This window comes from Dryobates pubescens, chromosome 22, assembly GCF_014839835.1.
Source record: "Dryobates pubescens isolate bDryPub1 chromosome 22, bDryPub1.pri, whole genome shotgun sequence".
In the NCBI taxonomy this organism is placed as follows: Eukaryota; Metazoa; Chordata; class Aves; order Piciformes; family Picidae; genus Dryobates; species Dryobates pubescens.
The window spans coordinates 6,423,735-6,445,995 of NC_071633.1; the positions used below are offsets into that span (position 1 = coordinate 6,423,735).

Here is a 22,261-nt window from a genome sequence, read left to right on the forward strand (position 1 = left end):
TTGTAGAATTGCAATATATAGAAATGAGAAATGGTAGGACAAACATCATGGTCTTTTCTGTGTGTATATTATGGCAAAGGCTTCAATGTTCTGAATGTTTAAACGTGCCCCATATGTTTGCAGTTTTATCCAACACCATAGTGGTGTGGATTTGTCTGGGGAGGGAGTGTATGGAATATTGTGATTGGAAGGTTTTTGTTTGTTTCCTGAAAATTTGTGAAATGGAACTTCTGTTATGTATTTTATAGAAAACAGTGCTTCTTGATGTTTGCTGGCTAGCCCTTCTTAAAATCACAAATGTCATGTTACTTTGGGTTTCTGCATGTATAATTAAAGCTTTTGGAGGATGAGTTTCAGAAACCTATTTTTAATGTGTTCAGATATGAGTTACAGAGAATGTCATTATGGAGAAAGAAAGAAGAGAATTTGCTGAATTGGTTATTGGAAAAAATGTTAATAAGCTCATTGCATGAATAATGCTAAAAACAAATGGAAGATTATTCTCAGATCACTGCCTTTTGACTTCCTCTAATAGAAGAATAATGTATTTGAAAAGGTATAATTAAAAAAATCCATTAGTCAGTAGGGAATATTCTATGAAATAATACATGAAATGTTATTATATGAAATGATATTATATTGAAATGCTATTATATGAAATGTTATTATATGAAATAAAACCCAAGGAAAAAAAACCTGTTTAAAGAGTTCAGGTTTTTATGATGTTGAAGGTAAGTTACTTTTCCTAACAAAACCTTTCATTCATGATGTAGCTGAACTGGTACAATGTTTGATCTTGTATTTATAATTCAGGCAAAGGTGAGCAATAAAATGGCATAAATTTTAAAGGATTGTTTGTATTTTTCTTCTGCAGAATGCCATTTGCTTTGGTTTGGTGGTTTTGTTGGTGGGGGGTTTTTTTTGGGTGGTTTTTATTGTGGGGTTTTAAATGTATTGCTATAGTATGCTCAACCCCAAGTTGAACATCTATTGGCATTGTTGTTTTCATATAATGGTACAATTACCTGAAAGATGATTACCAATAATTAGTATTTATAATGTTACAGAAGTTCTGTAGTCATCTAATGGGAACACTTGTGAGATTTCCACACCCTGTAAGTTTTTAAGCATGTTAGTGTGACCAGAGTTGTAAATTGAGTCCAGCCATGAACTTCAGTTGACAGGAAAAAGACTCCATATGTCTTTCAGACGAAAAGTGATCCTACTTCCATTAGTCTCTTTCAAATAGATTGTTTGTTACCATAATAAGATGTTCCAAAGTCAACACCGACATTTTGGATTGTTCTGTGTAACTGAGCTGGTGTAAGTGACTTTACCCGTGTGTGACTGGGCACTGGCACTGCAATTAATAGGTTTGGGGTTTTCTTTCGTTTGGGGTTTGTGTTAATTTACATTATGTTTTTTAAGAAGCCCTTTGAGTTTTGATATTTTCCCAGTGACCTAAGGGAAATGGTTCAAAGTTCCTTTTGAATTGTATCCTTGTATTTGCTGCAAGTCATAATTTGGTCACAATTCATTGTAAGAATAACTGGAAATGCAAAGTACTGCCTGAAATATACTCTCGGCCGAGAGATTTCAAATTGCTTCCTTTTTGTCTCTGACAGAGTTAGACCTTAGTAGGGTCTTTTAAATTCTTGCAAAACTGAAGTTTAGCTTCCTGGTGGTTATTATCATTTTCTGGATGTGTGTTAATAGTCTTAAATTTGTCTTTTCCATTATATTTTGTCATAAGCATGATCTGTGAAAACTACTTCAACAGATGTTGATGTGTGGATTCAAAAGTGATGAGCTGCAGAACAAAGATTTTCTCTGGGTACCTCAAATAATGTCTTGTAGGCTCACGTTAGTAGTTTTGCTGCACTTTGCAAATGCCAGTCTTGATTTCTTTGAATGGAATAAAATAGAATTAGCCAGGTTGGAAAAGACCTTTGAGATCGAGTCCAACCTATCATCCAACACCATCTAATCGACTAAACCATGGCAGCAAGCGCCCCATCCAGTCTCTTCCTAAACACCTCCAGTGATGGTGACTCCACCACCTCCCTGAGCAGCCCATTCCAATGGCCAATCACTCTTTCTATGAAGAGCTTCTTCCTAAATCCAGCCTAAGCCTCCCCTGGTGCAGCATGAGACTGTGGGCCCAGAACTGGACACAGGACTCAAGGTGTGGCCTAACCAGTGCTGGGTACAGGGGCAGAATGACCTCCCTGCTCCTGCTAGCCACACTGTTCCTGATACAGGCCAGGAGGCCATTGGCCTTCTTGGCCACCTGGGCACACTGCTGGCTCATGTTCAGCCTACTATCAACCAGTACCTCCAGGTCCCCTTCTGCCTGGCCACTCTCCAGCCACTCTGACCCCAGCCTGTAGCACTACATGGGGTTGTTGTGGCCAATGTGTAGATCCAGCACTTGTTAAATTTCATGCCGTTGGACACTGCCCATCTGTCCAGCCTGTCAAGGTCCCTCTGCAGAGCTCTCCTACCCTCTAATACATCAACACCTGCCCCTCGCTTTGTGTCATTTGCAAACTTACTGATGATGGACTCAGTCCCCTTGAGAGAGGTTGCAGTCCACATGGGAAAGAAGGGGACACCGTAATTCTTTTACATAAAATATATTTGCAAGATACATCTAGTGGATTAAAGGCTGTAAGAAGTGTCATTGTTGAGCATGTGATAAGTGTTCAGGAGAAATGTGGATGTTTTCCTGTAACATACATAAATATTGGAAAAAAATGGTTGCCTTGCCTTTTTGGTTTCTTTATCCAGCATTTCAAAACAAGACTTGCAGAATTATTGTGTTCTGAGAGCTCTCTGGGGTAATCTGTTCTGCCATAATTTGATTCAATGTCAGAGGTTTGTGGAAATACTGATAACCATAAAATGGCTTAGGTTGGAAGGGATCTTAGAGATCATCTAGTCCAGCCTCCCCTTTGCTATGGGCAGGGACACCTCTCAACCTTACCCAACCTGGCCTTGAACAGGGAGGGTGGGGGAGGATGCATCCCCAACCTCCCTGGGCAGCCCATTCCACCCTCATCCTGAAGAACTTCTTCCTAAGATCCAGTCTAAACCTGCTCTCTCTCAGCTTAAAACCATTCTCTTTTGTCCTGTCTCTAGACACCCTTATCAAAAATCCCTCTCCAGCTTTCCTGTAGGATTTCTTCAGGTGTTAGAAGGCAGCTCTAAGGTTCCCTTGGGCAGCAGTAGGCTTGAATTGTACGTGCTTAGGAGGTGACATGGAGAAAGAAGATGGGAGAAATCTGTTCATGTTCTTGTGTTGGTGAACAATTTCAGCAGCAAATGAGATTTGAATCAGATAGAAACCCAGCATTTTTTTTTCGCTTTGTTCTAACACTTGCTGCCCAGAGCTGGTTTTTCCACTCATTGAGCTTCTTAGGAACACATCTGAATTAGGGCATAATGTCATCTCCGAATAATTATCTTTTCTGTTGATTAAAACCCACATTCTATAACAAGTAATGTGAGAATACTTTAAATTGTGTTTTTCTCAGGAACAGCCTAACTGGTTTATGTGAAACTAGCTCCTGGCCATGATGAAGCACTGGGGCAAACTGACTTTATAGAGCAGCATGGTACATAACTGATCAGCTACAGCTATCTGAATTAATTTTCATGGTACAGCGTAGAATGCAGATCAATGTTCATGGAACAAGTGTGTTAACTTCAGTATTTGGAGGTGGTTGTGCATTTGGACCAAATGTGTTAGTATACTTTTATTGACTTAGCTAATTTTGTCATTACTGTCTTCCCTGAGATTACTCAATAGCGTTTTTTAACTGTTCATTAGCATGTATGTACCAACATGAAAGGTTATCTGTAGAGGCCCTCTGATCTTTGTATCTCCTGTAAGTGAAAAAGGGTAATAGAAAAGAAAGGAATATTTTCTCTGTTCCTAAAATAATCATGTAGTATATTGCTGTGTGTTGTAGCATGGGGAGTTTATTTCAGTTAGGATAGGTTTGCCTTTTTTTCCCCCCATTTTTTTGTTTCTCAGTCCATTTAGACATTTAACCTTGAATTAAGGCACTTGAATTCTAATGCCCATAAATTCATCCTTTTCTGCTGTATGTAGTGATGCCATATTGTAAAGCATTTTTGTGAAGTAAGAAAGAAGTGGAATTGAAGAAAAACCTCAGCAAGCACTGATTCTTTTTAACTGTGCCTCAAACATTGTTGGAATAGTTGATGAAAAGGCCTAAATGGAATGTTTGTAACTGAATTCTGGTAGGTGTTATAGATTTCACAGAAGCAGAGCCTTTTCTTCTGCCTTCTCTCATATTGACCAAATGTATTTTGGGATGAAAAATATTGCTTGTACACTGATGTTGTAATTGGTCTTCTATTGAAATTCAGAAGATGAGTTAGACTAGGATGAGCCATATTTATTGGTTCTCATCAATTACTACTATTAGCTAGGAAGGAGAAAGCTTCTAAATTAATGCATTTGTTCCATTAAATGCTGGATTTATTTATTTATTTATTTATTAATGGTAGTTTTACCTGCTGTTAGCAGTTGGTATATGTATGTGTAGTTATGTGCGCACTAGCTGTAGTCTCATGGACAGTCTGTGGGAGTCAGGGCTGAGATGTTTGCACGCAGAGGTTCCCTTTCTTTCTCTGTACATACCAATCAACATTCACTATGCTTCTGTGTAGAGAGGGTGGATATGGAGCAAGCTGTGATTTGGGGAAAGGTGCCTTCTGGAAGTGTTGACCACTAAGAGAAAGCCATTTGTATCCAGTTTTGAGCCCCTCAGTTCCAGAGGGACCTTAGGGAACTTGAAAAAGTCCAGTGCAGAGACACAGAGGTCGTGAAGAGAATGGAGCCTTACAAGGAAAGGCTGAGGGAGCTGGGGCTCTTCAGCTTGGAGGAATCTGAGGGATGACCTCATTCATGTTTCTAAAGATGTGAAAGGCAGTGTTGGCAGGATGGAGCTAGTCTCTGCTCAGTGATGTCCAGTGACAGGATAAGGGACAATGGCTGCAAGCTGGAACAGAGGAGGTTCCATGTGAACATAAGGAACATTTTCCATGTGAGGGTGACATAGCCCTGGAACAGGCTGCCTAGAGAGGTTGTGGAGTCTCCTTCTCTGGAGACGTTAAAAACCTGCCTCGATGCTTTCCTGTGTGACCTACTCTTGGTAATGCTGCTCTGGCAGGGGTGTTGGACTCTGTGATCTTTTTAGGTCCCCTTCAACCTCTTTAACATTCTGTGATTCTGTGTGTTCTGGGATCTTGAGCATTCTCAGTGCAGCCTGTTGGCTGGGAAGCAATTTGAAGTCTCTTTGGATCACCATCTTCCTCTATAGTATTTACTTTGTGTTGTGGTTTTACAGTATCTCTACTTTTAGAAGCTTGGAGGGAAATACGTTGAAGTCTGGGTGCATTTTTTTTTTCTTCCTCAGCATCACTTTTTAGATTTGTACTTCTGATTAATTTTCTGTCTCTGTTTATTGAAACTATCACTTCTGGAGGTTGGTATTAACAAAGGTCAGCACTGTGCATTAATTTTTAATTTTGAGCTGGTGGATTTTGAGCTTTGCAGAAGGGAAGGCAAAAGAGTACAGAACTGGAAGAGACTCTTGCCTTTTCCCCACTGTGAACCTTAAAATATGTGTACAAACTGTAAGTGCTTTAAGAAGCATTTATTATAGAATCATAGAATAGCATCATAGAATCAATAAGGTTGGAAGAGACCTCAAAGATCATCAAGTCCAACCTGTCGCCACAGACCTCATAACTAAACCATGGCACCAAGTGCCACGTCCAGTCCCCTCTTGAACACCTCCAGGGATATTGACTCCACCACCTCCCTGGGCAGCCCATTCCAATGGCTAACAACTCTCTCTGTGAAGAACTTTCTCCTCACCTCCAGCCTAAACTTCCCCTGGCATAGCTTGAGACTGTGTCCTCTTGTTGTGGTGCTGGTTGCCTGGGAGAAGAGACCAGCCCCCTCCTGGCTACATCCTCCTTTCAGGTAGTTGTAGACAGCAATAAGGTCTGCCCTGAGCCTCCTCTTCTCCAGGCTAAACAACCCCAGCTCCCTCAGCCTCTCCTCATAGGGCTTGTGCTCAAGGCCTCTCACCTCAAGCATTTATTCTAGTAATTATTTTTTGAAAAAGTCTCTATTAATTCATACCTTTGCGGTGATTAGTGGTGAAAAATGTGGTCCTGAAAGCATCCAGCAGACTGGCTATTTCTTGAAAAAAACCCATCACAGCCAAGAAAAGATTCCTATAGAATTCCTTGTCTCTGCTCCCCACTTCAACTCAATTTGTTACTCTCCTTACGTGTTTGTGAAATAGTTCAGTATATTAAAATGGTAAGCTGTGGTAAATTCAAGATGTTTGAACAAGAGGTCAGTTATATTTATACTTTAATGTGCTTAGAGCTGATAGTTGAAAAATAAAGCAGAGTGGAAAACAAGTTGTGTTGTGACAATGAACAATTCCTGTTGTGAATAACAAGGAAATTCAGACAAGTTCAGAGAACATGACTCATCACAAAAACACCAGGAGAATGAAGAAGCAAAATGCATCTTGCAATGTGTTGATTATTTTGTTTATGATATTACTTTTCTGTTCCTGGGATTTATTTATTTTACTACTTTTTCCCCCCACAAAGCAATGGAATAGATACAAATAAAATAAGAGTAAGTATTTAGATACCTACCAGCAGAGCCTGGCAATGCAATAATAAATTATTTATTGTTAGCCTTAACAAACATCTCAATTTAAAGTCCAAGTGTATGAGAAGCTTGACCTTTGCATTTACAAAACCCACTAGCACTCATTTCAGTTATGGAAACTGTCCTGTTGTGACAAATGGTGCCTTGTCATCCCACTAAGAAATATCAAGGAAACCTGCCCTGAAACATCAGGGAACTCTGCCCTGGTGAGGCTCTGCTTGGAGTGTTGTGTCCAGTTCTGGGCTCCCCAGTTCAAGAGTGACAGGGATCTACTTGAGAGTCCAGCAGAGGGCTACAAAGATGATTAAGGGACTGGAGCACTGCCTTATGCAGAAAGGGGGAGAGCCCTGGGGCTTTTCAGTCTGGACAGGAGAAGACTGAGAGGGGATCTAATAAATGTCTGTAAGTATGAGGGATAGGTGTCCAGTAAGAAGGGACAGCCTCTTCTCACTTGTGCCCTGTGATAGGACAGGAGGCAATGGATATAAACTGCAGAATAGAAAGTTCCACTTCAACATGAGGAAGAACTTTACTGTAAGGGCCACAGAGCACTGGAACAAGCTGCCCAGAGAGGTTGTGGAGTCTCCTTCTCTGGAGACTTTCAAGCCCCACCTGGATGTGTTCCTGTGCAACCTGTGCTAGATTCTATAGTCCTGCTCTGGCAGAGGGGTTGGACTTGATGGTCACCAGAGGTCCCTTCCAACCCCTAACATCCTGTGATCCTGCAAGAGTAGTGCTGTGACCTAGTCACGATTGGCTTGGAATACACCGGTGGATGGCAGCTTTAGTAGCATAAAAATGTGCCATTACTCTCTGTTTATTTTTGAGAACTTCCTTTCATTAGAATGCAGTAGAGCAATATGTCAAACAAAATTGTTTTAATTTTGATATTTGCCTCAATTGCATGAAAGAGTCTTTCTCCTTCTTCTTCAAGCAGTAGATGCCAGGCTTTTTCTTCTTCTCACGAGCTGCAAAGTTAGGCAGGGTAGATTGCATGCTGGGTAGTTGTTTTTTCCCTATTTCTTTACAGAGTTTGTTTCAAATGAATCAATATTCTGGTGTTTTAGGTTGGGTTTTTTTGTTTGTTTCAAGCCTGGGACATGTACTTTCAAAACAAATACCTTATGCAAGCACTGAGAAGATACTAATTCTCTAATTATTACTCTTTCTAACTCCTTGTTGTTCTTCTGGAAGATGGAACATGGAGGGTGAGGGACTGGTGGGACTGGGACTGTGCACTTAGCTATGGCAGCAGGGATTGAGAATATATTTCCCTTCTCTACCTCTGACAAGAAAGGTCTATCACTTTTGAAGCCCAGTTTTGGGTGGAAAATCTTTCATCAGGCATATATCACTGTTAAACTATTGATATATAATATTGATGTGGTACTATCAAAGTGTGTAGTTTTTCCAAGTTATTTTTTGTTCTCATATTTTAATCTTTTCATATTGTTTTCTATTCTGAAAACAGTGCCACTCTTCTCTTGGATTTTTGCATGTCAGTATGTCCTTCCTATTGGCTAAATGAGGTGATAGGGTAGGATTCTTTTCCATGCTTTTGGCTTACTAGTGTATAATATTTTCCTCTTAAAACTATATCTGAACCATTTTTGATGCATATATTATTGCAAGTAAGAACTTCTTTACAGTGAGAGTGATGGAGCACTGAAACAGGCTGCCCAGAGAAGTTGTGGGTGGAGTCTCCTTCTCTGGAGATGGCAGGTGGGTTGGACTCAGTGATCTTTGGGTGTCCCTTCCATCCCCTGCTATTCTGTGAAATGACAAAGTTGAGTTACTTGTATGTTGAATAGAGGTCATGCATATGTAGAATAGGATAGAATAGAATTAACCAGGTTGGAAAAGACCTTTGAGAGCATCAAGTCCAACCTATCACCCAACACCATCTTATCAACTAAACCATGGCACCAAGTGCCTCATCCAGTCTCTTCCTAAACACCTCCAGTGACAGTGACTCCACCACCTCCCTGGGCAGCACATTCCAATGGCAAATAACTCTTTCTGTGAAGAACGTCTTCCTAACATCCAGCCTAAACCTCCGCTGGTGCAGCTTGAGACTGTGTCCTCTTGTTCTGTTGGTGGTCACCTGGGAGAAGAGACCAACTCCTGCCTGGCTACAACCTCCTTTCAGGTGGTTGTAGGCAGCAATAAGGTCTCCCCTGAGCCTCCTCTTCTCCAGGCTAAGCAACCCCAGTCTCTCTCAGGATCGAGTCCGACCATCAACCTAAGACTGCTGTGTCCCGAAGTGCCATGTCGACACGTGTTTAACTGCTGAGCAAAATCTGCTCCCTGCCAGGCTTTAATACAATGACTGTTAGAATGAGACCTTCACCAAAGTGCTCTGTGGCACAGATTAGTGAGGGGATGAGCACTGCTTAATTTGTGGAGCATTTGGGACGCAGGTAGTAGGTAACTGCAAAGGCTATGGGGTATTCTGGAGTAAACTTCGTTAGATGTGGAACATGATGATATGTAGAATTGCAGGTTACTTCAGCAAAATGAAGTGCTTGAAAGGTATTTATTAGAAGATAGCCTGTTAGTGAAAAGTCCTGTATACAAAACTGAGGAAGATGAACTCTTTGTAACTCTATAACTATTTTAGAGCCAGTTGTAAAATGAAGGCTGTAAAGTTTTTGTTTGTTGCTATCCGTATGTCATGAAAGAGCCAAATGATTTCTAAAACATACAGTCATAAACTGATTATAAAATTCCCAGGGGGGACTCTGATGGGGTATCATAACTTAACAATGGAATGGTGAGTCACTGCAAGAGGAATTCGTGTAATAATCTTTTCCGGTATTTATAGGACCAGGAGGATAAAATGTCATTTAATTTTATTTGATTAAAAACTACTAGGCAAGAGAGAAAGCGGAAGGGAAAAAACCTGAAGCATCTTTCTTTTATTTCAGGCATGAAAGATGAATGGAGTATATAAAAAACATGTTATGAAGCAGTGTAGTATAGTGATTAATTTCAAGTCAGATAAATGCTCCAAAGTGGTTGTGTTTAACTGAAGGTGTTATTTACTTCTTTTAGGTTCTGGTTGCAAAGTATTGCTTTTGAGTGGAACAAGGCATCTGTTTGAGTTCTTGCTTGCTGGTTTAGGCATATGGATCTGTGCAGTTCAAAGGTTATCCATCCATGTAACACTTTTACGTTAGTAATTTTCCTTTAAGAGAGAGAATACAGTATTTTGTAATTAGTCTGACGTCCCACTCAATAGCCAGGACAGGATTTTCACAAGGATAGTACAAATAACAGTCAAGTGCTAAAAAGCCCTCAAACTGAATGGCCCCTTTATCATAAGAGAGGTTCTCTGCTCAACAGTGAGTTGTTGATTGCAGGAATGTGAATTTTACACTTATTTTCAGGAACTTTGAGTTCTGAGAGAATTGCTTAGGGATTTCAATGATCAGTTTTACTCACCTTGGTGCTAAATCTGTATCTATGTATATTTTAGAGTGCATTTCAAGTTCCTTGAATGTGTTGTCATTTTTAGTCCAGAAGACTGGAGAGGATGCTGTGTCTGCCTGACATTGCTAAAAATCATCCAGGCTTATTTAGTATATGAAAAAAAACCTAAAAAACCAAACACACACACACCCCCAGATAAGACATATATTTATGGGCAGTGAGTATTGTTTAGGAAGAGACTGGATGGGGCCTTTGGTGCCATGGTTTAGTTGATTAGATAGCATTGGATGATAGGTTGGACTTGATCTCAAAGGTCTTTTCCAATGCTTTGGTTTGGTTCTGCTTCTATTCTATTCTAGTCTATTCTAGTTTAAAGCAAGGAAATATTGTTTATCATAGGGTGTAGCTATATATATAGAGTATGTCACATCAACAGTTAAAGCAGAATTGCAGTTAAGGTGGGTATTCTTTTTGCTATTGTGTGCTATTCTGTAATGATGCTAGAGAAGATAGGACAGGGTTGTGCTTCAGTGTATATTTTAATAACCTAAATACATATCATTGTCCCTGCACAGTGAACCCAAAATCAATGGTACTGTGTCTTGAAAACTTCTAGTTTTGTGCTAGCTAGGTAAGCCTCAGTCAGCATATATGTGCCTGTGCTGCCATCACACTTTGATCTGTGGTATAAAACTAGGAGAGTGTCATTTTTTTTAATTGATAGACAATACATCAGTCTTCCTTTTAGACTTGTTCTTTACTAAGCAGATGGTGCCAATTGCTTCCTCTAGTCCCACGTCTTGTATGTCTTTGTATCCATGAAATTGAGCAAGTCCAAACAAAGCTGTCAAACAAGTGGCTTTCCTCTAAATTCAGATTGTAAGGAAATGCCAAGAGTACAAAGCTGCAGTTGGTTGTACCAAATCATTGTCCTTTTGTTCTGGAAGGGTTGTTGGGGAGAGGTCACAACCTCTGAAAACATTACTCTGACATGATTGCAGTTCTGCACAAAACAGGAAAATGTGTCCAAAAGGACATTGTGACTATAGTCAATGCTACTTTCCCCCCCAGCATATGAGTAAGATTAGCAAAAGAAGCTTTGAATGCAATATCTGAGGGGTGGGCGTCAAGATGAAGGTGGCAGTCTCTTTTGGGTGGTGCCCAGTGATAGAATAAGGAACAACAGGTACAAGCTAGAGCACAGGAGGTTCCACTTCAATGTGAGGAGACACTTCTTTATGGTGAGGATGAAGAGGCACTGGAACAGGCTGCGCAGAGAGGTTGTGGAGTCTTCTCTGGAGACTTTCAAAACATGCCTGCATTCCTGCGCAACCTGCACTAGGTGATCCTGCTCTGGCAGGGGGATTGGACTAGATGATCTCCTGGGTCCCTTCCAACCCCTACCATTCTGTTACTCTGTGATTTTGTGGCTGTCCTAAGGTAAAGGTGTTGTCTTTTTCACTCCACAGCGATTCCTTGATATGACGTTTGGAGCCGGAGGTCACACCACAGCTCTTCTCCAGAGGGCCAGCGCCATCACAGTTTATGCACTAGACAGGGACCCCACAGCTTATCAAATAGCTCAGCAGCTTGCAGAATCCTACCCGTAAGTTGTCTACTCCTGTCTGAAATGTGATTGAGATAAAGTTGATGCTGTGCTATTATATACACACTTTGGTATCTTTTGATGGCTTTAATATGCAGTTTTTAATGGCTTATTTTAGAACAGCTTTATGTGCTGTGTATGTACCCTGTTGAATAGGAGATCAATTTATTTCTGAGGGTTTGCATGCAAGTTCCCCTGCGGTTTTTGGACTTAAATGCATATTCTGTCCTCTGTTAATTTTGGGTATACATCAAGTAGCCAATTTTGTATTTAAATTTGTCTTTAAAGACTCGTGTGCTCTACTTGCTTTGAGATGGTTCTGATGGCAGAGTAGTACAAAAGTATACACTTTGTGGTAAATGTTTCACAAAAAAGGATAGAATAATACACCTTTAAATGAGGTAATTTAAATATGGCTTATGAATAATTGTACTTAAAAATAATTGTGATTCAGTATTGGGTTTGCTAAATGTTTTGCCACTAGCTTCAGGAACTATTAAACAGTTTAGTAGTCTACTGTTTTTGTGTGAAGTTCACGCTTCAATTTTCTTTAAGTAGAGTGCTGAATTTGCTAAATGAACAATTGTTAAGTGCACATTTTAGAGCTTTTTGAGTTATACTAAGTTCTTATTCCTTTATTCAAGAAATATCCCAGTCAGAGCATTGGCCTTCTGCTCTGGGTGTTTTTTTTTCAGGTCTTCTCTGTCACGTTGCTGTTTTAGGAGAGTTGCTTGACTTGTTGAAGTTCATTTGGAGCAGACAAAACAAGAGGGTGAAAAAGGCTATTTTGCAGCCTGAACCATTAAAATTTGATTCCCCCTACATCTGAAGCTGTGACTCCAATAGGAAATTGAATCTGAATAGGAACAAATGAGTTTTCTGTTGTCACTTTGTTTCTACTTAGAATATTGTACCTGTTAATTGGGGGTGGTGTTAAATTCCAGAATGTCAACTACATGACAAATCAGGAGTCTTGCAGTGGCATTTGCAGTAGTCCAGCCTAACCATAAAACCCTCCAGTTCTAAATATTTGGTGTTAATTACCAGTGCTTATTTTGGTTAGGTAACATTCATACTCTTAATAAAATCATATAGTTCCAACCATTACTCATTATGAGGCTTCATTTCTAAAGCATCCTGTATCTTAAGTCACTGAGTTACAAGATTATTAAACCTCAAGCTGCAGAAATATGCCCAAAGATATGGTTGGAAGAGACAAGTATGGCTAAATTAGGGGATTTTTCTATATACAGAACTAATAAATGAAGCTCTTCTTGTACTTAGCCAGAAGACAGCTGGTGTAATAAGTCACTGAATGAGAACACTGAGGAAAAATACATTTGAGGTTTGTATTTTAAATGTCTCTTTGCTGCTTGGTAGTGATTTTGTCAGAATTAAAATCCAAAGAGGGTAGAGATCCAACTGCAGTTCTTGCATTCATTTAGCCTCTGTGTTTATTATTTTTAAAATTTAAAATAGGTAGTGCTGCTTTAATAAGGAGAAAATGGGTCAGGCCCTGTTAGATATTCAGTGTGTGGGTGGGAATCCTTTGACGTGCTTTCTGGGGAAGCCTCTAACTTGGGAATTGCTGCTGAAAATCCAGGAGAACAGGATAAAATTCAATCAGTAGCAATATAACGAGTCAACCCTTTCACACCCACTGAAAGGGAGAGGTTAGAGAGGTGGCTGAAATCTGGCAACCAGCATCATTGCAGGCTTCTAAGTATGAGAAACCTATGCAAAAGGGCCAGTATGTTCATTATAATTCTCTGAGCAGAATAAGGAATTGTGCTCCAGAAGTTGGAATGTGCTGCCCAGGGAGGTGGTGGAGTCGCCATCCCTGGAGGTTTTCAAGAGGGGGTTGGATGTGGCACTTGGTGCCATGATTTAGTAGTCATGAGGTCTTGGGTGACATGTTGGGCTTGATGATCCTTGAGGTCTCTTCCAACCTTACTGATTCTGTGATTCTTAGTAAGGATGGAACTGCCAGCTGAGTGTTCTACGTTCTGGGGAATGCAGGATTTATTTTGTGCGGTTCGAGGGAAAACAGAACATCTCTTTGTTCTGTTCTGTTGACGTTTATAGGATATTTGAAAACCAGAACTATATTAATAAGATTATCAGCCATGGAAAATAACACAGGGCACAATCCAGAGAATACCTTAGATCTATTCATTCTGTATGTCTGTTCATATAAGCAGAATGCATTCAGCTCAAACAGAGCATATTTCAGATGGAAGTAGACGTGGGTATATGAACACCTTCTAAGCATCCTCAACTGTAGGATAACTTAAGACCAGGTAGGCAAAGAGAACCTCCTTAGAAAAGGAGATGAAAGAGAAGTGATGCACAAATCCCAGTGTTTTTTAAAACAATATGTAGCTCAGTATTAACAAGATGTTGCTAGGAGAAGGGCATGAAGGTGGTAATGTAAGAAGATGGAAAATCAGAGTATACTGATTGAAAAGCCAACCAGTCTTCAGGTGTCAGCCTGAAGCTTGAGAAGATTGCATGAGTTGGATGCAGCAGGAAGTGATTCTGCTTCTGTGACTTACTCCTGCTTCCCTTGGTTCCTTTTCATACCCTTGGTTCCTTTTCATACCCTTGGTTCCTTTTCATACCCTTGAGGTATTGCGAGGTCAGGACAGTCAGTATGGTTATCTACACGTGAATTTGCATCATCTTAGACATCTTTAGACAATGGAATTCTAGGCCAAGCAACTTAATTACATTCCAGCCTGAGAAAATACAGCTTATAGATCACAGATAGTGATCAGGAAAGGAAGAAACATTTCTGTTGAATCTTGGTTTTCTTCCGTTACAGTTTTTCATCAGTGTTTCTAGGAATACTATAAAATGCTAACTGTTCTTCCAGAGGGAAGAGGGAGAGACCTTCTGTCTTCTCTAAACCAAAGAATTCTCCATGGTTAAGGACATGGAGCTGAATGTGGATGATTTGAATATCTTTTCAGTACGAATGACCAGACTGTCAATTTATTTTTAAGGACATTGCCTCTGCATCCTAGCTCAGCTTCATGAGGAATGCAATGCCAAGTGTTGCTTTAAGCAGCAGTCATTTCAGACATGCCCATTATACAGTTTGGGTTTTTTTTAATTCCTTTATCAGTGTGGTATAAAAGCGCTCAGAACATCTTTAAAGTTGAATGTTACAGCTCTTACACACAGAGTGTTTCTGAGGACAGTTCTGTGAAGGTTAATCTGGGTTGTAGGGTTGTTTTTTTTCTAAAAGGAAGAGATGTCTTTAGTTTTTAAAGTAAATAATTATGATGCTGAAATGATCTTTGAATTGACATCATCCATAAAGGAGACACTGGCTTTTCCTTTGGTTTTGATGAGGGAGTTTCTCCTAGGTGTTTAGGAGACTTTAGATACTTTTCCGTTACTTTCATCACCGTTTAATTCCTAAAATACATGTAAAACATTTTCTGGTTGTTGAACTTCAAATCTAATTAGAAGTGTTTAAGAAAACTAAATGCAAAAAGAATTTAGAAGTGCTTTCTACAAACATGTAAAGCATTTTTTTTGGTAGCTGAACAGTTGAGTTCTGGGTATATTTTCATCATAATAACAAACCAGTTTGGGGTTTATAAAAATAATGAGCATTTTTGAAAGGAAAGTGAGAAAGTACTCCTTTCAGTATATTTAGTTTTATGTTTTTCATGACAGCAAAACTCAAGATTCTGCCTTTTTTTTTCTTTTTTTTTTCTTTTTTTTTCTTTTTTTTTCTTTCTTTTTTTTCTTTCTTTTTTTTCTTTCTTTTTTTTCTTTCTTTTTTTCCTTTCTTTTTTTCCTTTCTTTTTTCCTTTCTTTTTTTTTTTTTTCTTTTCTTTTTTTTCTCCAATGAGAGGGAGGAAGGGAAGAGAACATAGGTTTTAATCTGAAGTTTTTTACACCTAGCAGCTAGCTGTCTGCAGATCTTTTTGTCTTGTTGAGAAGCTGTTATCTTCATATCTGTCAGCAACAGGAGGATATTAGCTTGCTGTTTGTCAAAAGCTGTACAATTAGCTTATTTTTGTTCACATTCGCAATGGGAGTCATTGAGGCATTCTGCACAAGAGGACAAAAACTATATAGAAGTATTCCTCCTTGTATCACACAATAAAGGGAAAAGTCTCTTACCTCAGTATATAGCTTATAATTTTTGACAGTAGAAGATTCCAGCACTTTTACGTGAAGGTGGAGATGATATAAATGTATGGACAAAAGGTGCTTGTCACTTAGTAGGAGAAGGTCAGGACTTGTTGGTATTAATGCCAGACTTGTCCTTTCCTAAGTAAGTGAAATAAAAGATGATAGGTTCCAGATCCTAACTTTATTTCTTCCAATTTTATAAACAGGCAAGAAGGTTACTGAATGAAAACACTTGTCAGAACACCCTAAGTATAAAATACATAAGAATGTATAGAGAAGTTATTTGGGATTCAGATGATTTTTCTGATCAACTCATTGTACTTCAGATCCTATTATTCCTATCTTAGATACATTAGGACTATGCACATAAGTGACAGGCTATAAAAATGAATTACTTTGACTACATAATTTTATTTTTTTCTTGTCATAATAATAAACATCATTTGCATTTTAATTTGTTTTTGGCCTTTGTGACTCAGCTGTTCCAAGTGTTGTGCAGAATATTCAAAGGACTGAAAGTGAAGCCAGACAGTTAATTGCTGGCTTTGTATTTGGATGCCTGAAAAAATCCAGCAACTTAACTTGATCAAGCAGCAGAACTTTGGGTAGAGAGATTTCAGAGAATTTCTGTGGGGAAAGTATGTAACTTGGAATGGAAATTACCTGTGGCATTGTCACCACTGAACGGTGCAGGTATTTGAGTAGAGGTGATCTTAACACTTGACACACACAGATTGATAAGAAATAATATAAATATCATGTCTTGACAGCAGATGTAGTATTGGTGACAGTCTTACAGTGATTATGAGAATCACAGAATGGTCTGGGTTGGAAGCGACCTCAGGATGTCATCCAGTCCAACCCCCCTCTGCAGTCAGCAGGGACATCCTCAACTAGATCAGGTTGCCTAGATCCCTCTTGAGCCTCACTTTGAATATCTCCAGGAATGGGGCCCCAACCATGGGCACCTGTTCAGGGGTTCCACTGCCCTTGTAGTAAAGAACCTGTTCCTGAAATTCAATCTAAATCTGTTCTTCTCTAGTTTGAAGCCATTGCTTCTCATCCGATTACTACAGGCCTTTGTAAACAGTCTCTCTCCATCCTCCTTGTAGGCCCTTTTCAGGTACTTGCAGGCTGCTATTAAGTCTCCCTGGAGCCTCCTCTTTTCCAGGCTGAACAGCCCCAGCTCCCTCAGCCTGTCTTGGCAGCAGAGGTGCTCCAACCTCATGATCGTTTTTGTGTCCCTCCTCTGGACCTGGTGACAGTCTGCTGAAATGGAACTTTTTAAATACAAGTCAAGAAAACAGGACCCAATTCTATCTAATAATGATACACAGATTGGCCATTCATCTTCTAAGTGATCTGTGCCACCTGCCTGTCTGGGAAGGGAAAGAGGAGGATAAGAAGCACTCCCTTCCCCCAAGCCATTGTGTCTTAATCTGGGGGAGCACTGTTAATTATATTTTTTTTTATTCCACTGATTTCATGGGGACCTGAAAACTGTACCTTTGCCCCTGTTACTGTGAAAAACAGATCCTTTGTTTTTCCCTGCTGCAGTGCTGCATCCAGTCACAACCTGTTACGGGTTTAACACACCTCTGAAGTGCTTTAGTCAAAGTCTTTGAATATTTTAAGCTTGAATGACAATTTCAGTAGAGCTTTACATGAAAAAATGTGCACCCTTTAACTATAACCAGAATGTTCTCAGTGTTTTGGCTTTCTGACGTCTTTCTGTACCATAATCAACTTTAAGAGGTACTGCAGGTGGCTTGAAGGTAGAGTGAGTTAACGATTAATAAGGGTTTCCGCAGCTTTTTTGCGTCACTTTTTATTTCCAAATCATTTGCTAACAAGTCACCTAAGGGCTAAAAATCGACCAGGACAATAAACAGCAGGAGCCTGTGGTGAAATTGATGCTGATGAACACAGAAAATAAATTACAGAAGTCAAAATAAGTATTATTTTATTGGTTGCACTTGATACCATAACAAATTGGTTTATTCTAACGAATACAAAGAACCAATTCAGGTGATGATTTTCCTGTTGTAATTTTATGTAGATCCTAAACTTCCCTCTTTATATTTAATGCAGTGATTATTCAGCTTATCAAATGTTGCTGCATGTTTGTTTTTTGTTCCTCCAGAACATCCACTCAAGAGGATATTAGTCTTAGTTTTCGGAGAAGAGTGGTGAGACTCTGGTACAGGTTGCCCAGGGAGGTTGTGGATGCCTCCTCCCTGGAGGTGTTCAAGGACAGATTGGATGAGGCCTTAAGCAGCAGAGTCTAGTTGAGAGGTGTCACTGCCATGGTGGAGAGGCTGGAGTAGAAGTCATTATGGCAGGAAAGTTTGAAGGTGCCAGTCTCTTCTGGGTGGTGCCCATGACGAGGAAAACAGGTACAAAATAGAAGACAGGAGGTTCCACCTCAACACAAGACACTTCTTTATGGTGAGGGTGATGGAGCCCTCAAGCAGGCTGCCCAGAGAGGTTGTGGAGTGTCTTTGGAGACTTTCAAAACCTGCCTGGATGTGTTGCTGTGTGGCCTGTTTAAAATGCCATTGTTAGTCAATAGTGGCAGAAATAAAACAACATTAGAAAGTCATGTGTGCTGAGTATGCAAAGTAAAATAGTCACCTCCACTGAGAGGATTAAAGTCTCTCCTATCTTTATAAAAGAAATTTACTGTTCATATTCAATTGTCCTTTGATAGGGCAATTGTTGCTTGTTGCTTTTTTGGTGTTGGGGGGTGTGGTGGTGTGTGTTTGTTTGTTTATAGCATTTTCTAGTACTTATTGAAGGGAAAAACCTACTGGAAATTTAGGGCTGTTCTGCAGGTGAAAATATCCCATGCTTGCAATATGTACTAGGATATAATTTACTATTTAAAAGGTACTTGTAGGCAATTTTTGCTTTCAGTACCTTTCTTCCACTCAGGATCAATACTGAAAATGGAGCAGACAACTCAGCAATGAAAACATAGTAAGCTATTTTTTGCCACATCTTAGGTACTCATGACAATCAATATGTAAGAATTTTTGGGGGCTGTGACATTCTTCTTTTAAGTTCAGATTGGTGCTAACTGTCCTAATGCCTTTTTGAAAGGAACAAGAGTTAAATGCTAATGTTGGTATCGTTTTGAGTTGTAATTTTTTCTTATCTGAATCTGTGTTTAAACGATCACGTATGGCGAGTCTAAAACTGAGCTTCTGAAACTTCATAACAAAAGATGGGTAAATTCTGCAGGGGCCATGGACAAACTGGATTTATTTTGGCTGCATGTTTTCTTGCAGCAGCATTTTGAGCATTTTCCTTTAACTGTGAAGGAAAGGATTTTGTGTCTGTTTGCAGACATGGAGAGCATGGTACGAATATTTAAATTACTTAGCTCACATTCTGATCTCTGATGTGGAAATAATGCCTCTTCTCCCAGGAATACTTAAAGAGATGCTCAAGACAGGAATGATTTGAGATGAACAAGACTTGCTATTCAAGTGAAAGAGATTTATTAGTCACTACATGAATAGTTGACAGGCTCTGCCCAAGCTGACTGCTGAAGTGAAGAGGACCATCTTGGAGGAATTTCTTCTAAAATGGAACAGCTTTATTACTCCATTAGGGTGGCACCATGGACCCTGACCTCTGCAAGGAGTAATGGCAGGAAAAATCTTTTTCACTTCTAGTCAGAGTATGCTACCACTCCTACCTCCAGTATAAGCACTTTGTAAGCTACATTTGAACCATCTTCAGAATTAGGAGACAGCGGTTTTCAGCAGTTTATAACCTGACTAAAGGAAGATGACTCCCATGTGGTAATCTTTGAAAAGCACATCTCCAGAGACAGATGTCTGGGCAAGGCTTAGGGGACCTGTGGTCTCCTCCGTAGCAATACTCAGGATAGTATATGTTTTATACCCAAGTGACAGAGAACTGAACTGCTTTTACTTCCCAAATCCTCATCACAGCTGTGTCTCATGTGGTTGTCACACCAAGTTCCACTCTAGAACGGTGAGATGCTGCCTGTGCTCAATTAAGTGACCATAAAATTTTGGCAGAATAGCATATTTCTTTAACTTCATTTTTGGTCGTGATGGAGCCTTTGTTTTGTAAGCCGCTTAGTGTTTCAGTTATCCTGAAATGGAAAATGTTGCCATTTCCCATTCTATTTTGGTGAGATTGTACATTTACAATGGAAAGGATAAGTAATGCTTAATGCTAGCATTCAATCAGGATGGTTTAGTCTTATCCGTGGGACCCTAGATAACAGTTTGGGAAACCTGCTCTCAAATCAGTCTTACATCACTAGTCAGAATTGTCAGGGTTGGAAGGGACCTCACAGATCGTCTATTTCCACCCCACTGCCATGGGCAAGGACACTTCCTACTAGATCAGGTTGCTCAGAGCCACATCCAGCCTGGCCTTAAAAACTCCCAGGGATGGGGCTTCCACCACCTCTTTGGGCAACCTTTTCCAGTGTCTCAGTACCCTCATGTCTAATCTGAATCTTCCCTCCTCTAGCTTAGATCGATTTTGCCTAGTCCTATCACTACCCAACATCCTAAAAAAGTCCCTCACGAGCTTTCTTGTGGCCCCTTTCAGATACTAGAAGGCCACAATAAGGTCTGCTCGGAACCTTCTCTTCTGCAACTGTATTAGCCAGTCTACAAAAGGAGAGGTGATCATCCTCATGGCCCTTCTCTGGACATGTTCCAGCATGTCCAGATCTTTCTTGTAATAGTCATGTGTGTTACCTTAAGAACATTGTCCATTCCTTTCCCTCTGGATGCAGCCATAGTTTGCACAGCTAAATCTCTTTGCATGTAGGCATAGCTGGAAGGATTCAGATGTTGAGCTCCACACAGGCACCAAGGTTCTGTCCACCATCTGGTTGGCTGCATTACAGATCCTGTAAACAGACAGGTTGTGCATCTTAGACAAAATTCCATGTAAAGAGAGTTGTTTGTTAAAGAGTTGCTCTATAGAGTGAACGGAGATGAAAAGGAAAGCCACTTGCTACTTTGTGTGTTTATTAGAAAGGGAATCAAAGATTTATCTCTGCAGATTTTTACAACTTGAATTTGACTAGATGTCTTCTGGGTGAAGGTACTATAAATGTTTTAAAAAAAATGTCACTTTCACTCAAATTTGCTTACTCTGGGTTTAGCCATATGTGTTGAAAACCAAAAGAGAAATAGCATCCACCTTGTTTTGCCTTCTCAAATCTAACGAAGAAGATATTATGAGGGACTATTTTTATTCTCTCTATCACCTTTGTTAACATTTTATTAGACATAAGTCATGTAGCTGCATAGTGACAATATGGTTCACCCTGTATTCTATTTTTGTAACTTTATTTAAAACTGACATGTAACTTGCTGTACCCGAAACCCCAAGTGAGCCAGTTATTGGAGTGTAACAAAGTTTTGACGTCAGAAGTGCTATTTATTCCACTGGCAGCCATTAGCAATGCATTACCCTTTGGCACTCGTGTTTTCAGAAACATGGTTAAATTTTTATGACTGGTTCTGGCCAATTAGGATCCTTTCTCAAGATAGAAATAAGGGAAGAGATCTTTTTACAACTTACTAAATGTAGCTTTCCAAAAAACACCAGCCTAAAAATATGAATTACTGCACACAGCGTTTGCAGAACGTACTATTGAGCCACACTTGAGATTGAGTGCTTGCTGTACACGTGTATGGGAGGCAGGGGTTAAGCTGGGCTGCCTTGTGAAATGCATGAGCCCTTAGATTAGAATTTAATGTAATTACAGCTGAGTCATGCTTCTAGGTCAGTCTGGTAGCTTCCGTAGGATGTGAAAGGGCCTTGGGACTTAAGGCAGAGAGAATTAGGGAGATAGAGGGGATGTGGAGGGAAATTGGGTGGAGGGAGTGGGCTTGGCAAAACCAAACATCTTGTTGACAGATTACAGTAGAGGTTTCTGTTGCTGGCTTCTTCCCCCAAAACTGAAACCTCAGCAATACCAACCTGCTGAGCATTTGCATGCTGCATGCACTGCATACAGAATGCGATGGAACAGCTGCCTCAGAGGTTGCTATAGAATCTGATTCCTGGTGGTTGGTTTAGGATGGCTGGCTGTGTTTTGGCAATAAGAAATGTCACTGTCTACAAACAGAACCTACAAACAGATACAATTTCCTTTTGTGTCATTGTTGAGATTCTTCTCCTGGGGGCTTGGTAATGTGCACTGTGAATTCAGGTGTGAAGCTGGAGTCACCTGTCTGCAGAAGCTCCAAGACACCTGTTTGTACATGTTGTTTTACTAGCGTGCTGCGGATTTGTTTTGGAGGGAAAGCTTTTTTGTATGAGAAGATTTTTCC

General features: G+C 39.9%; 1 protein-coding gene across 1 annotated transcript in view; it reads left to right on the plus strand.

Annotated features, from left to right (window-relative positions):
- Positions 1-22,261, plus strand: part of METTL15 (methyltransferase like 15) — a 72,645-nt gene that overhangs the window by 26,070 nt on the left and 24,314 nt on the right. Inside the window, exon 2 of the mRNA XM_009901350.2 lies at positions 11,635-11,771. Within this exon, the coding sequence (XP_009899652.2) occupies positions 11,635-11,771 (137 nt within the window). The remainder of the gene's footprint in view (positions 1-11,634; positions 11,772-22,261) is intronic.